At 45.3% G+C, this 16706-nt stretch overlaps 1 protein-coding gene across 1 annotated transcript in view; it reads right to left on the bottom strand.

The window, feature by feature from the left end:
• The window catches only part of LOC147701455 (uncharacterized), an 85554-nt gene that overhangs the window by 47127 nt on the left and 21721 nt on the right, over positions 1–16706 (bottom strand). The window contains exons 3-4 of the mRNA XM_086928655.1: positions 13937–14038; positions 5718–5951 (exon numbers count right to left, since the gene is read on the bottom strand). Of these exons, the coding sequence (XP_086784781.1) occupies positions 5718–5951; positions 13937–14038 (336 nt within the window). The remainder of the gene's footprint in view (positions 1–5717; positions 5952–13936; positions 14039–16706) is intronic.

Genomic DNA, 16706 nt, shown 5'->3' with positions numbered 1-16706 from the left:
CATTTGCATTGAGTAGGTTTGTCAGTCAAGGCTAATGAGCCATTTTGTTTTTATTGTGTCCTTATTAGAGGATTCTGAGGAGTGGTACCATTGGGATTAGATTCCCGATTGGTCCTGAAGAAGAGCCAATAGGGGAATGTCTTGAAACATGTTGACCAATCATTTCTGAAGAGAACAGATTCATTACAGTCCTCGCCTTCAGTCACAACCCCTGATTTTAACCTTACCAGCTAGGGGTGGGAATAAAACAATAGTCCTACTAGTCAGGTATTTTAAACTTACCAGCACTTAAATTCTACTCCCCGCCACCTCACATTCTTTATAATAGGCTACATCTATAAGTGCTGCCTTGTAACTGTTGGGTCATAGTACGCCTCAATCCGTAGAGGATTGGGATGAACCCCAAAGATGAAGCATGCCGCCAAGGGGCAACGCTGGTGGGTGAGGGGTCTCTAGGAAAAACATATTTTCCCTACTGAACAATCTCAGTAGAGATTCACTGTATCTGATACACACTCCCCTGGGCAGGTTTCCTTTCCGAAATCTTTCGATTTCTTTTGGAAAACATATTATTCCCCCCCTTTTTTTACTGAGACAATATTAAATAATCCAATCATTACATAGGGTATGGAGTTACATTATCTGAAGTGGAATCGTGCAAGGGTAGTTCGAATGGCATATTTCCTATATGATTCATGTACTGATCTGTTACCTTCATTTCCCTCAAATTGTAAAGCGCTCTGATATCCTTCGGGATCAGGTCCGCGCTATATAAAACTTTATAAAGAAAGTATGTGCCTTAAAGAAGCCATGAACATTGGGGCATAGTATAAATTGCAGCAGTGACAACATTTGAGCAGCACGATGTCGACTAATGGCAAATTCCATATGTGAAAGTTGGGCAGTCAATTTCAGGGCAATAAACATTTGGTGAAACTAAACCATCAACGTTAAAAGTGAGGACAAGAGGTAACCTAAGATTTCTTTGAAGGAGAAGGGCTTTCAGCTCCGATTTAAAAAAAGCCTTCGAAATGTTGGCGCGTAGGATACAGAGTTAAGGAGTTCCACATTCTGACAGTGCTTCCTGGGAAGGATTATAGCATGAGTCATTCCTTTTTAGAGTTCAGTGGTTCAAGCAACAATGCTTTGGCGTTTTGATGGTCTATTGTCCACAGTTCAGCTGGAATCTGTCTAGCAGTTAATATGGAGTGGATGTGGGTAGGGTTTTGTCAATGATACAAGCCGTCCCGTCTTGTATATAGCTCTGGCTTCAATGGACAGCCAGCGAAAGTGAACAGAATTGGTGAGATATGATCATTCATTTTGGCCCCATAGCTGAAATGTGCTGCTGAATGTAGGATTGATTTAAAAATGAAAAAACATAACAGATGTGTGGAGGGTCGAGGGGAATCTTTACCGACCTGTCTGCTCATACCCCTTATGCCAATATACAATACACAAAAGAGCAGACCAGGTCTAGAGATACTGCGTGGCTATACCAGTCGCCGCGGCGACACATAGTGCATGTGTAGGTGAAGGTTGCTGTCAACATATAATCATTGATAACACATTTAACAGAGATTGTTAAACAAAAACCTAAGCAATTCCCATCAGACCACCCTTTATGGTGGAATTTACATCATGTGGGGATTGCTGAACATTCCGTCCGACCATGTAGTGCCGGTCTTGGAATGGATACCAGTGATGTAGTCATAATAAACATCCTAGTGTGATGCTAGTGAAAGAGTGCAGTGCAAAGGTGATGGTGATAGATAAAAAATGGCTACGCAGACTCAGAGGAGGGTTTTAACAAAAGTCCATGTGCCAAAAGGTTAAAAATGCGCCACGTAGTAAAAAAGCCTACTGGCACAGTGCAGGGCGGTCGACATGTTTCAGCCATTGGGGCAATTACCCCGGCTTTCTTCAGGACCTTTAAACATAGAGTGGCTACTGCACATACATTGCAAATAAAAGATGTACTACAACACAATACATTAGTTATTCATCTACCAGGAACTTCAATACTTAGGTGTCCACTGGAGGGAGATCAGAGTGTTTTCTTCCTATCGAGAGACATGAAAACATATGGTCAGACAACGCTCAACTCTACACACACAACCACATATGTACACAGAGACTGATTAACCACACTTGCAAGAACAATTTGCATTCTGCATTTTTAAACAAGCATACTAGCTTCATCACCCTGAGGCATTTCCTCACGATGATACTCACCCAGCTTTGTGTGGGTGAAGACCTCACCTCACCCGGCGACCGCTCGGGAGTATGAGGCCCCGCTCTGTAGTGTAGAAAAAGGGGTACAGTGAGCACACTCCTTCGCTGTACCCAGTCCAATGACTCTACACTTATATCCCCACAGACGTGTGAGCGCAACCCAAAGACTGACATCCAAGGATTCCCATCAAGGTAAGGATACCTTGATGGGAATCCTTGGATGTCAGTCTTTTGGATAGGTAGTTGGGTTGCGCTCACACGTCTGTGGGGATATAAGTGTAGAGTCATTGGACTGGGTACAGCGAAGGAGTGTGCTCACTGTACCCCTTTTTCTACACTACAGAGCGGGGCCTCATACTCCCGAGCGGTCGCCGGGTGAGGTGAGGTCTTCACCCACACAAAGCTGGGTGAGTATCATCATGAGGAAATGCCTCAGGGTGATGAAGCTAGTATGCTTGTTTAAAAATGCAGAATGCAAATTGTTCTTGCAAGTGTGGTTAATCAGTCTCTGTGTACATATGTGGTTGTGTGTGTAGAGTTGAGCGTTGTCTGACCATATGTTTTCATGTCTCTCGATAGGAAGAAAACACTCTGATCTCCCTCCAGTGGACACCTAAGTATTGAAGTTCCTGGTAGATGAATAACTAATGTATTGTGTTGTAGTACATCTTTTATTTGCAATGTATGTGCAGTAGCCACTCTATGTTTAAAGGTCCTGAAGAAAGCCGGGGTAATTGCCCCAATGGCTGAAACATGTCGACCGCCCTGCACTGTGCCAGTAGGCATTTTTACTACGTGGCGCATTTTTAACCTTTTGGCACATGGACTTTTGTTAAAACCCTCCTCTGAGTCCGCGTAGCCATTTTTTATCTATCACCATCACCTTTGCACTGCACTCTTTCACTAGCATCCCTCTAGGATGTTTATTAAGACTACATCACTGGTATCCATTCCAAGACCGGCACTACATGGTCGGACGGAATGTTCAGCAATCCCCACATGATGTAAATTCCACCATAAAGGGTGGTCTGATGGGAATTGCTTAGGTTTTTGTTTAACAATCTCTGTTAAATGTGTTATCAATGATTATATGTTGACAGCAACCTTCACCTACACATGCACTATGTGTCGCCGCGGCGACTGGTATAGCCACGCAGTATCTCTAGACCTGGTCTGCTCTTTTGTGTATTGTGGATTGATTTAAAAGGCATGAGATGAGTTTTGGGGAGATCAGTTAAGAGAGAGTTACAGTAGGCAATTCTAGAGGGCATTAATGATTATAGAAGAGTTTTTAGATCTTGCTCTGGAAGGTAGCGGCAAATTTCTCAGAGAAGACGCAATTTACATTGCACATTTCTGGCCGGGGTTCTGATTTCCAAATGTAAGTTGAGCCACTTATCTAGCATGACTAGTCAGGATGTGGCACTGTCAACTATGGTCGGTCTGCTGTTTAGCATGTTGAGTGTGTCCATTCAGGGTTTTACATGAGGTTGGGATTTCGATGAGGAAATGAGGAGAAATTCAGTTTTGGAAGGATTTAGGGGCATACTATCAAGGGATTCATCTCTGCTTTTTTGGCTTTAAAAGTCAAGAAAGCGGAGATAAAATTATCTCCCTATCAGCAACAGGGTGCTAACAGGCAAATTCGCATGTTAGCACCCTTTTTTTCTCTACGCTTCCCCTTGCATCTCTAATGAGATGCAAAGGGGGCGTTCCAGAGAAAAATAATAGGAGAAATGTTGTTAAGCGACATTTTTCCTATTAAGGATATCGCTAACCCTGTTAGTGATAAAAAAAGCAGCGCTAACCGCAGTTAGCGCTGCTTTTTTTACACCTGGTATTTTCCTGACTTAGCCATGATATCCTATGGAAGATGGATTTCATGGGTAAGTTTGTGAGCCCCTATCATCAAGCTAACGCCAAACTTCAAGAGATGATCGTTGGCTTTCCAGCGATAATCTCTCATTTGGCAGTTAGCGCGCGGATTTTTATCACTTCTGAGATAAGCGTTGCTAATAGCACGCTATCTCAGTGATAAAAATCCATGCTACCCGGCGATAATTATCCTAGCGCTAAGTGCGCTTAGCGATAATTATCGCTGGGGCTTGATAATATGGCCCTTAGTTTTAAGTGATGTGAAGTCATCCCATCTCGAACAATGATTAGAGTGTTGCTTATGTGCGAGATGTCATTTGGGGAGGAGACCTGCAAGTACAATGGGTGTCATTTGCATATTGATGATACAAGAGCCCTGATTTTCTTAGTAAGACTCCAAGGGCTCGATATAATGGTTTGTTATGGGTCACAGCCAGGATAGATCCCTGAGGGACCCCGTGATCTACACGATCTAAGAAGGAGACACAAGCCTCTTCTACAGTCAAATGAAAGACCCCAGTAATTCCAGGAGGTAAATGATGCAGGAAAGATGATTTAACAAGTAGGAAGCAGTACCACAACCAGGAGGGGTACAGTGCACCAGGGTTGATTTAACTAGCGGATGGTAGCTCCACCACCATGAGGGGAATATTTCAGCAGGGATGAGTTAACCAGTGGGAGGTAGACGCATCACTAATATCAAGAGAGGAATATTGCAGGATGGATGATTTAACCAATACCAACACCATGAGGTGAACTGTGCAGCAGGGTTGAATTCACTAGCGGGAAGCAGCGCTAGCCACCACCAGGAGGGGAACAATGCAGGATTTATGGTATGAAAAAGAGGGAAGTAGCACTACCACCAGGAGGGGAAGGTGCAGTGGGGACGATTTAACCAGAAGCAAGCATAGCTACCACCAGGATGAGAATGGTGCAGCAGGGATGATTTCACCAACAGAAAGCTGTGCCACCATCAGGAGGGCGATGGTGCAGCAGGGGTGAGTTAACTAGCAGAATGCTGTGCCAACAACTGGAAGGCATAGGTGCAGCAGGGATGAGTTAACCAGTGAGAAACAGCAGCACCACCACAAGAGGAACAGTGCAGGATTGTTGATTTATCCAGCAGGAAGCAGTGCATCCAGCAGGAAGGGAATGAGTCAGGATGGATATTTTAACCAGTGGAAAGCACCACCTCCACCAGGAGGGGAACGGTGCAGCAGTATCGATTAACTAGCAGGAAATAGAGCTGTAAAATGTTTCTGGCTGCACAAACTGGAGTAAGAATAGTAAATAATACTATTCCTAAGTCCAGCGCGCCCCCAAGTCATTCTAATGACTTGTGATGTAAAGTATCACGTACTAACAACGTGTTTATTGTAACAACTGCGTTGTAAAAGCACTGCGATGTGATGACAGCGTTGTAAATGCTGTTTCCCCTCTGGAAACACCAGATATGCCCAGCAATTCACTTTTTATTCTTACTCGGAGGAAACTCAAGTAGGCCAACAACGAACATTGACTTAAGCCTATAAAGGACACTTCCAACTCAATATCATGTAAGAGATCATGGCAGGATGAAGCACCATGATTCCTCAAAGCATTCTTACCTTTTGCCATTCAAGTCTGAAGATGACAGAAAGAAGTAATCAGGGCTGTGGGCGATGAAATTCAGGTTCTTTTGGGCTTTGACATCCTCCTTCTTCTCCTGCTGCCAATTCTCAGGTTTCAGGACTCTGGCCTCAGTGTTGATGTCCTTCTTCTGCTGCAATGACTTTACGGGAGCAAGGACACCCGCCTCCATTGAGCTGAGATCTTTCTCCTGACGACGCTCCTTTGAAAAGCTAGAGGAACATTACAGATGTGTGAGCATTAGGTGCAGTGCACAGATAACCCCCTCATCGTGGAAGCAAGAAGACTCTCATGTCACCAATGTCTCTCTTGACATTTCAATTATTGTCACTGAAACCTCTCAGTGTTATGTTCAAGCTGTGGATTACTGTAGGACGCCCAGTGTCAGGTTCACAGTAAGATAGAGAGGCATCTCATTGATAAGATGCCACAGTGCTCTTGTCACATGATGGGCAAATGAACACATCAACATTTTATCTATATCAAGACCACATCAGAAGGTTCACCAATGCTCAACCCAAAGTTTTTTGAGCTACCTCGTTTGAGACTCTGATTTTCCTGGTTATTTATGAAGTTCACCATGCCTCATTACCACCTCATCCTCATCATGGCTGTGCGTTGATACTACCAGCATACCAGTATCACCAGGAAAATGTGTGAGAACTCTTGGTGTGTCCACACATGCATGTAAGACCCTATTTGTATTCTCATAATGATCAGCCTTCGGAAAAGGGTGTCCTAGTGAATGAAGCCCTACCTAGGAGAAGATACTTTCATATGTGATGAGAAGAAAAGTGAAGTGGGATTGCAAAAGTGGATTTCTGAAAAACAACTTTTTGGCTTGTCAGTTTCAAAGTTTTTCTAAGACTTAATTGTTGAGGGAGTTGTTGGGCCCTCACTAATACAGAAAATTGCTAGAAGTAAACAAACAAACATATGTTTGTCCTGGACGGCACACTTAGCTATAGTATTTCCTGGTAGTGAAAGGAAAACACTTTGCGTGTGGATGTGTTCTTTGAGAAAGAGCAGAATGCCTTTACTGAAAGTGAAGTTAGCCAACAGCTGGTGTGGGCTGACCATGGTGTGTGATGAAGCAGGCCTAAGAAAAAGTGGGTTTTCATTTTCTGCTAGCACCATAAAAACACTGGATAATATATTTCATGACATTGGTCAAGAATTCCTGATGAATTAAAGTAGTGGTTCTGAGCAGGGGGAGTATTTTTACTATGTCAATGTAGACGAACCCACGTGACAGCATTCAAATATTTGTAAAATAACAGCTCTCTTAACAGTTAAAAAAAGCCTGCAGGGACAGCCGAAACGCGACCTGAATTGAAGCTGCTTTTGCATGGTGTTTTGTTACCAAGAACGCATGTACCACAGTCAGCAACAGTGCAGGTTTCTCTCACACACAGTCCTTGACCTTGGGCATCTTGGACTTCTCATATCAGGTGACTTTGAACTGCCCTGTGAGGACAGCTGGGTGAATTGCAAGCTGCAATAGGAGATGCGTGACCATCCGACAAGGAGGCTTATGTTGCCATTATACCGTGCATCACTTTTAACGGGCACCCCTTTTAACATATTCTATCCACATCTGGTCACTCCTAATGATAGATGGATGGATTCAGGGATGGGTTGGGGGATGCACTGAAATATGTGATTGGGTAGCTGGCTGGCACACTAGTTATGTGAAAGTGGAAAGATGTGTTATGTGAAGTCTTGTATAAAGATGGATTACTTACCTTTTGTGTGAAAATGGATGGATGGATCGAAAGATGAATGGATGGATGGATTGTGTAGTGAGGGATGTACGTTGTTACAACGCATGCTTTTACAACGCATGCCTTTACGAAGCAACTTTTACAACGCAAGTCGTTACAACGACTTGCGTTGGGGGGCGCTGGATAGTGAATAGTTTAATTTACTATTCCAACTCCAAACCCCGTGGATAGTAGGGAAGGTGTTGGATAGTAAATTAAAACTATTCCCTATCCTGGAGCGCCCCCCCAGCGCAAGTCGTTGTAATGACTTGCGTTGTAATGGTTGCGTCGTAAAGGTACTGCGTTGTAAAAGTTGCGTTGTAAACGCTGTTCCCCGTAGTGAGAACAAGGATGGGCTGATGATTGTATGGATGAATAGATGGGTGGCTGGTGGAAGTGTTGTGTGAAGATGAATGGATGCTAGCTAACTGACGTGAAGTGTGCAAGTCGAAAGAACAGTGGATGAATGAGTGGTTAGATGGCTGGATATAAGTTGGGCTGACAGTACGCCGGAAGCAGTACAGGGGTGTGGTTGGAATCATAGTCAGTCACGCATGACAAGCAGTAATGAGGGTCAGGGCGGCTCTAGAAGTTGCGCGGGTAGGAACAACTTAAGATTAATTGCAGGAAAAGAGGATTCTGAGAAAGCATTTGGAAGGGCGTACATCCAGCACCAGGTGAAAGAAAAAAAGCTAAGGAACAGTGAGAGCAAGGTGGAAAGTAAGTAGTGTGAACACATGCTCTCTCCACAAACGACAGGTGGAGATCTGAGACCTACTCGACTCCATCTACCCCAACATCGCCTTCCTCACGGAAACATGGATTAACTCAACCTCCTTCCCGGACTTCACCACCTCCTGGACGGCTACAAAATCATTCACAAGGACGCATCAACAAACCTTGTGAATGCCAGATTACTGGTTAATGTTTCGGAATGTGGCAGCCTGGACCATTGCCGTCAAACATCTACCGCTCACCCTCTCTTACCACGCACCGGTGATGTTCACCTAGATTATACCATTATCTCAGCTTCGCGCTTGTAGTTGCCACTTAACCCCGCACCCATTATTTGATGCCGTTTTCAGAGCGGAGCTGCACGTAAAACTCCTGCAGTACTTTGCCATCAACGGAAATCCGTGGACTCACCTTCCACACTGTGGAAAGCTTTTAAAGCTGTCATAAGAGGCACTTGCATTGAAAAACAATTGGGGGTCTTAAAGTCTATCAGGTCTACCATAGAGAAACTGGAGGCAGAGATAAAACAACAAGAGCTGCTATATCACCACACGGGTCTCCTTGCACACTTAGCCACTATTAGTGAAAAACGAGGCGGAGGTGGTCGTTGAGACACATTTCCTAGGAAGAACTGCTCGTGCCCTCAGATATGGAGATGGCGACCGCCCGGGTAGGTCCCTAGCGTACTTCCTTAAATCACAACGCACCTCCTCATGAATTCCTGAACTAGATTCAGATTCCAGCCCGATCCAAAGGCAGTCCGCTACATTTGGGAGAATTAAATATTTTTATACCTTCCTCTACACTGCCACACAGCCAAACCCGCGACCTGAGCGGCAGGACTACCTAGTCTCCATCGAACCAGTCTTGTTGAGCAATGCCCACCGCAAATACCTTGATGAACCCTTCTTGGCAGAAGACATTATTCGGGTGATCAGCAGCCTATGCTGAGGAGTTAGCCCCTCATCTGCTAGCAGTATATCAGGAGAAACTTGACAGAGAATGAATTCCCCCGACAATGCGCAAGGCGGTGATCATCACAATTTTAAAACCGAACAATCCAGCCAACATGTGCAACGCTTACCGTCCATTGTCTCTGATCAATATTGACACAAAAATACTTGCTACACTGCTTGCAGACAGACTGCAGCCCCTTCTCCTTACTGTGGCCAGACTGGATCAATCTGGGTTTACTTTACATAATTTGCGCACTTTCTTCTCAGTCGTCCATCAAATTGACCCAAACCTACCATCCTTGGTAGCTTTCCTGGACGCTACCAAGGCGTTTGATTCCCTAGAATGACCATTTCTCTTTACACTATTACCCAGAATAGGCTTGAGTAATTACTTTTTAAAGCTTATTAATTTGCTTTACACACACCCAACTGCCAGACTCAAAGTAAACGACCTAATATCCGACTGTGTCTCATGGCACCAGACAGGGTTGTCCCCTTTCACCCCTGCTATTTGCAATTGAAGCCCCGGCGGCCCGGCTAAGACAACAACACACGGCAAGGGGACTGGGGTTCCCTGACAGAGTCCTGATAATATCTATGTATGCTGACGACATCCTACTCTACGCACGTGACCCGTAGTCTTACCTTAAACCAGTGCTACGCGAAATCCTACGGTTTGGTGGCATGTTGGGCATACAGATAAACTGGGCTAAATCAACACACCTCACACTAACGCCGGCGCCTATAACGCTCACACTAGACTTCCCCTTAAACTGGTCAGACGGCGTGGTTAAATATTTGGGGACATGGCTCAGCAGGGATCTGCAAGATATATGGTGCCTAAATTATGGCAGGTTGACCACTTGGTTTGAGAACAAAATAGCTATCTGGGTCAGGCTGCCACTGTCATTAGTTAGCAGAGTTGCTATTGCAAAAATGATAATTCTACTCAAGCTCCTGTACCTGTTTGTTAATAAACCCCTCATGTTCACGCAAGTTTTTTTCCGGAAACTGCGCTCTCTCCTTATTACTCACACCTGGGCCAGGAAACAGCCGCCTATCTCTTGTGAGGTGCTTACGCTACCGCTAGAGCAGGAAAGACTTGACGCACCATTGAGCTTTATGCACTATGCGCACAAGCACATTATCTACATATCTACATATCTGGTCGCATCCCACTCCATTCCAACCTCACGTTGAGATAGAAAAAGACGTTGCCTTCCCTGCACCACTGCCGGTGTTGCTTTATTATGCATACAAACGTCCGAAGGAAGAAATCAATACAGTGTAGAACCTGCATTGGGCATGGGAGGGTCTTTGACATCGCACTAAGCTACTGTTACTATAGGCTCCAACGACACAACTCGCACATCATCCTATCCTTCCTGCCATGCAAGACACTAGCTCTATCCAACGCGCACGCCAGATGGGATTGACCACATTCAATGACCTTTATCCAGACAATAAATTCCTGGACAATTCGTACAGCCCAGAGAGTGCTCAGACCCCTATCCTAGAACTGTTTTTATATTACCAGCTTCGAGCCCATTGGAGCAGACCCCACTCTACCTTCCCCTCTGCATCGGCGCCACTAGTTGCACTGGAGACCATATTAGCTCAACCGTCACCCAAGAAACTTATCACTCGCATATACAACATGACACGATGCACATCACCGGTTTCGACGTCCTCGGCTTTGGAACAGTACAGTAGGGATCTTACCCCAGCCCCCACTGAGAAACAGTGGGCCTACTGCTGCGCTCAGCTCAGACGTCTCTCACCCAACTATAAACGTAGGCTCATTCACTTTAAATATCTACACAGACTGTATCACACGCCTATACAGCTATACCGGATGGGACTGAGACCGGATGACACGTGTTGGAGATGCGCTACAGCACAGGCCTCCTTCATCCACTTAGCATGGACTTGTAGGCCTGTCTCACAGTTCTGGGACTAGGTATTTGACATTATTCAAGAGGTAACAGGCTTCCGCCCAGACCGAACCCCTCTCACAGCCTCACTGGGGAATGTGGCGGAGGCCGCCTGTCAGCCATGATGCTCCTCCTAGCCAAGCACCACATTACGATACACTGAGGGTCACAAAACATGCCCAAAGTAAACACATGGATTCAGGATATCTATTGTTGTCATCAAATGCTGTCGGCATACTGGGAAGTGATGCCCACGGTGTCCAGGCCCAAAGATATCTGGGCTCCATTTGTCACATGGGCCGCGATACTGTGCACCAGAGACACCTGCGATTCATGTGACCGACTTCACAGACCCCAACGCACCGCTCTCACCCATGACCTCACTTAATATCACTGGTTAACCGTACAATTACTCTCACATGTCAGCAAACTGTTGTTTCAGGCACTACTGACATCTAGATGTGGGGGGAACAGCACTTTGTACCTATTCAAGCTTATTTCTTACAGACTATGTATTTATCACGGCTATAATGTATTGCCTGCTATGTTATGCTGCTAAACCTGTCTTCTTAAAGGAAAACTGTTGTGTGGCCTAGATATTTCAAGAACACCCACTGACCCAACAGCAAATACGCAATCCGTGCTGTTGAGATGTACTTTCCATGTTTGTATTTTGTATATTTTTTATGTGGAATGAATACTTTTTTTTTTAACGAGTGAAGGCATTGCCATCGTACACAAAAGCACCCTTTGCCTCACCGCCCACTCGGACAACCACTTGACCAACATGGAGCACCTCAACTTCCAGGTCCAGACCAACCCGAACACCACCCTCCACTTCACCCTATCTACAGACACCCTGGACCCTGTGGACCCTTCAGCAACTCCATCATCAACTTCATTGCACACCACCCTCTCGCCCTACCCTTACAGAAGTTGTAACAAGGTCACCGAAAAACAGCTCACCACCTCCCTCAGCAAAACTCCACCAATACCTCAGCACGCAAACTCCACCGATGGATCTCCAACTGCGCCGACACACTGGCTCCCATCAAGAAAACGCTAGGCACAGAGACAGCTGCCATCCTACCCTCCTAAGACCTCTGCCACAACCTCTGCACCTTCTTCCACGGCAAGATTATGTAGATCTTCGACAGCTTCAACAGTCTCAATACCCAAGAACCTCTCACCTCATTTGCAACCATCGCACCCAACGACACCCAACCCCAGAAGACCCTTCTTAGCTGGACCACTGGACATCCAAGACCATGCTTTCTTGGATCACCCCCACACCCACAGACCATACACAAAACAATGGAATCATCCTAGACTACTCGCTCACCATGAACCTACACTGTTGTATCATCCTACTTTCACACTGCATCAAAAGATCTACAAATGGATCCCCATAGAGTCCAGAAAAACATCACCCACGCACTCATCAGCTGCAGACACAACTACGGCAACACACTCTTTGCTTGCATCACCCAGAAACTCTTCAAGAAACAGCAGAACATTCAGACCACCTCTGCTAGACTCATCCTCAATATTCCCTGCCGCAGCCACATCACTGGCCACCTGAGAGACCTCCACTGGCTTCCAGTCAACAAAATAATCAACTTCAAGCTCCTCACACATGCCTACAAAGCCCTACATGAAGCGGACCTGCGTACCTCCACCACCGCTTCACATTCCGTGCACCCACCAGAGACCTCCGCTCCGCCCAACTGGCCCTGGCAGCAGTCCCATGCATTTGCAAGACCATGGCCGGAGGAAGATCCTGCTCCTACCTCGTAGCAAAGACCTGGAACACCCTGCCTCTCCACCTCAAGCAATCACCAGCACTGCCTCAATTCAAGAAGGACCTCAAGACCTGGTTCTTTGACAAGGCCTTCAATGGATCAGCAACCTCTCCCTACCCCCTCTCCCCGTGCACCTTGAGTCCCTTACGGGTGAGTAGTGTCGCTTTACAAGTCACTTGATTGATTGATTGATTGACTGAACTGCAAGGGAAAAGGAAGTAAAAAAACTTCAAGAACACGAATGCTGTGGGTTGTTTTTACCAAAAGGGACACAGCTGAAAAAATCTAAATATCCATTACACATTCTACTGCAGCAGAATTGCTTCTGCAGCAGAGCATTAATTCTAGGCCTGGGTGAAAATGACATTATACCAGTGTGATTTGCCTAATTTTAGGAATTTGATGTTATGCTTGTTATGTAGAATTCACAAAGTTATGCCACTTTGTTTACTGTTTATGGTAAAAATGTATTCACTGGAATAATGTGTCCTCGCTTCAAAAATTGACACGAGGATGCATTTTGCACTAAAGTATACTGCAAAAGGCCATATATGCATATATGCATTAAACAGAATTTTGATGAAATAAATTACACGAATTTTGAACACCCCTAATTATTTCTTCCCAATTGCTAGATGATGCAAGACAAAGACAAACATTACAATGAGACAATGTTTCCAGCTTCTTTTGCGTTCTGGTGGCTCTCCAAATGGTAAAGCACCAATTTGTCTAGAAAAGGATCACCAAGCATAACTTGCACAGATATGCTGCCTTGTGCACACACAGCAATGGACACTCTCCTTGGCAAAGCGAGGACATGTAAGGTTTCCTCTGACAACCTGCCCATGTAGTCCTTTTTCATGCGACAGCAACAAACTAGTTTTCCCCAGTATCCCCAAAAATAATAAAAATGCAGTAATACAGGGCATCATGTGCACAGACACGTTTTTCAAGGTTTAACATTATGTAACTCAACTACGGCCATTCAAAAATTGGGGAGCCGGTACCTTTTTCCTCCCAGGACAGAGTTGACAAGCTTGCGAATGGCAGATGATCCTCTTGCACGACTGAAGTCGCTGGTGAACATGCCATCTGCATGCCGCCTGGTCCTATGTGTTCAAAAAGGGTGAAAAAGACAGAAAGAAGTCAATCAGAAGTTCTAGTTATGTCCTGCCAGGGCAGCCATGTCTTACTGGAGATCCCCCATATTCTGGCAAAATTGAGACAAGTCCTGGTTTCTGGCAGACACCAGTAGAAACAATATTCTCCAGGTATTAGGACATATCAGCACCCAACAACCACACCTACCTGGTACTGATCATCAAGCTTAGAAGACCCCCTACATTGTCAGCCTGGTCCTCTGGATTGATGGGTCAGTCCAGCAAACATGTTGTCGCAGTACTAGTCGTACTGACAAAAGACAGCAAACACGCTGTTGCAGTACTAGTCGTTCTGACAAAAGACAGGAGCACCAACTTAAATGCTATCGATGGGGATATGACTTCCCTCTCACGGAAACCTACCCTGCTTTGGGCCAAAAGTGCAGGAAGTGTGGCAAAGACAACCATTTTGAGAACGTTTGCGGAACACCTCACAAAGACGGTCACCGAGACAATTACAGATATTCCAGACAGTCCAACACTCGCCATCATGCCAAAGAGGTACGGGACTGCAGAGATTCTTCTACTGGGCCTTCACAGTCCAGCCGTCATTCTCAAGGGACATATCAATCCCGTCGCTCGCCATCTCGTGAGTCACGGTCGCTGTCCCCAATATCGTAAGACAGTGACGAATATGTCTACGTGGTTGCGGATCCGGACCGGCTAAAGAAATACCCATGATCAGATCTCAAAATGGACACACACTTAGCCAAATTTGTTCTGGACAGTGGAGCATTTCTCAATTACATCTCAGTTGCAGAGTACAAAAAAATGAATCCGCCACCACACTTGCCTAAAGCTGTTGTACGGGTGTACACATGGCTGTCAAAGGAACCTCTCCCGTGTCTAGAACAATTTACGACCAATCTCACATACAAAGACAGAACTATTCCGGCCCGCATTCACGTCATTGATGATCCTGAAGCAGATTGTCTTCTTAGCTTGCCCACTGCGGAAAGACTTCGACTAGTAGACACCCTGTATAAAGTTGATGATGAACCTAACATCATTCACAAGTTTCTACAACTATTTACCGGACTAGGAATAATGGCTCATTGTCAGGTTCGACTGCATATAAACAAACCTGTGACTCCCATAGCTCAGCATCACAGAAAAATTCAGTTTCGCCTTCAACAATTTGTAGAAGAGGAACTACAAGATCTCCTCCAAGCTGACATTATTGAAAGGACATCAGCAACCCACTCCATTGGTCTCTCCAGTGGTCGTAGTGCCCAAAAAGGGTTCACCTGGCAAAGTGCGTCTCTGTATGGATATGAGAGCACCCAACACCGCCATTGAAATAGAACGGCACCCTGGGCCTCACATCAGTGACACGATTGCATCACTCAACGGTGCACAGTAAGTCTTCAAATTAGACCTTAACAAGGGTTATCACCAGCTGGAACTCCACTAGAAATCGAGATATATCACCACATTCTCGACCCATCAAGGCCGGTTCAGATACAAAAGACTCAGCTTTGAGGTTTCATCTGCCACTGAGAATTTTCGGAAGGCCATTAGGAAGGTCATTCATCACAATCCCAACACTCTAAACTACAGTGATGACATCCTAGTCTTCGGCGCGACACTGCAAGAATATGACACTGTGCTGGATCGAGTCTGCCATGCTTTACTGGATGCCAATTTCACTCTAAACAAAGACAAGTGTGAATTTCACAAAGCCACACTAAAGTTCTTTGGACACATACTCTCAGGCGCAGGAATGAAACCCAAGCCAGAAAAGATTGCTGCCCTGAATGACACCCCCAGGCCGCGAGACGCTGGAGATGTGCGTTCATTTTTAGGCATGGAAAGTTACTGTGCACGGTACATCAGGGATTATGCCACAATCAGTTACCCTCTGAGAAAGCTGACCAGACAAGGACACCCTTTTCAATGGACCATGAGATGTGACCAATTCTTTCATGCAATCAAAGGGTTGAATCAGCCAATAACCTTGCATATTTCAATCCTAGAAGCAAAACGGAAATCACTGTGGATGCGAGTCCCGTAGGACTTAGAGCGATATTAGCTCAATACGACAAAGAGAATGATCAGCGGTATATTGTAGCATATGCCAGTTGGAGTCTCACAGACACGGAGAGAGCCTACTCTCAACCTGAAAAGGAAAGCCTGGCAGTAGTCTGAGCGTGTGAACATTTTCCCATCTTTATTTATTGAAAACACTTCACACTTATCATGGTCCACCAGACCCTGATAACTATCTTCGGAAATCCCTGAGCCAAGATGCCACCCCGAATAGAGCGCTGGGGTATTCGCCTTCAAGAGTATACATACACCATCCTCCACAAACCGGGAAAAGCTGCAAATCCAGCTGATTATATGTCCAGACACCCCAAGGCAACGTCCACATCTAATCCCTCAGTAGCTGAGCAGTATATTCATTTTGTGGTGGCTCAAGCCAGACCACCCTCAGTACCTTTGGAAGCCATCATTGACGCTACCAATGAAGATGCCACACTACGAAACATAAAGCATCGCATTCAGACTAACAGCTGGAGACATCTGGAGGAATGTGAACAGAATGAACATATCGACAGTCATGATCTGTCCTCTTTTAGACATGTGAAGGATGAATTATTCATCACCACGGATG

The sequence above is a fragment of the Lissotriton vulgaris genome, chromosome 7 (assembly GCF_964263255.1).
Source record: "Lissotriton vulgaris chromosome 7, aLisVul1.2, whole genome shotgun sequence".
In the NCBI taxonomy this organism is placed as follows: Eukaryota; Metazoa; Chordata; class Amphibia; order Caudata; family Salamandridae; genus Lissotriton; species Lissotriton vulgaris.
The sequence above is the reverse complement of the archived record's forward strand: the minus strand, read 5'-3'. Positions and strand labels throughout refer to the sequence as shown.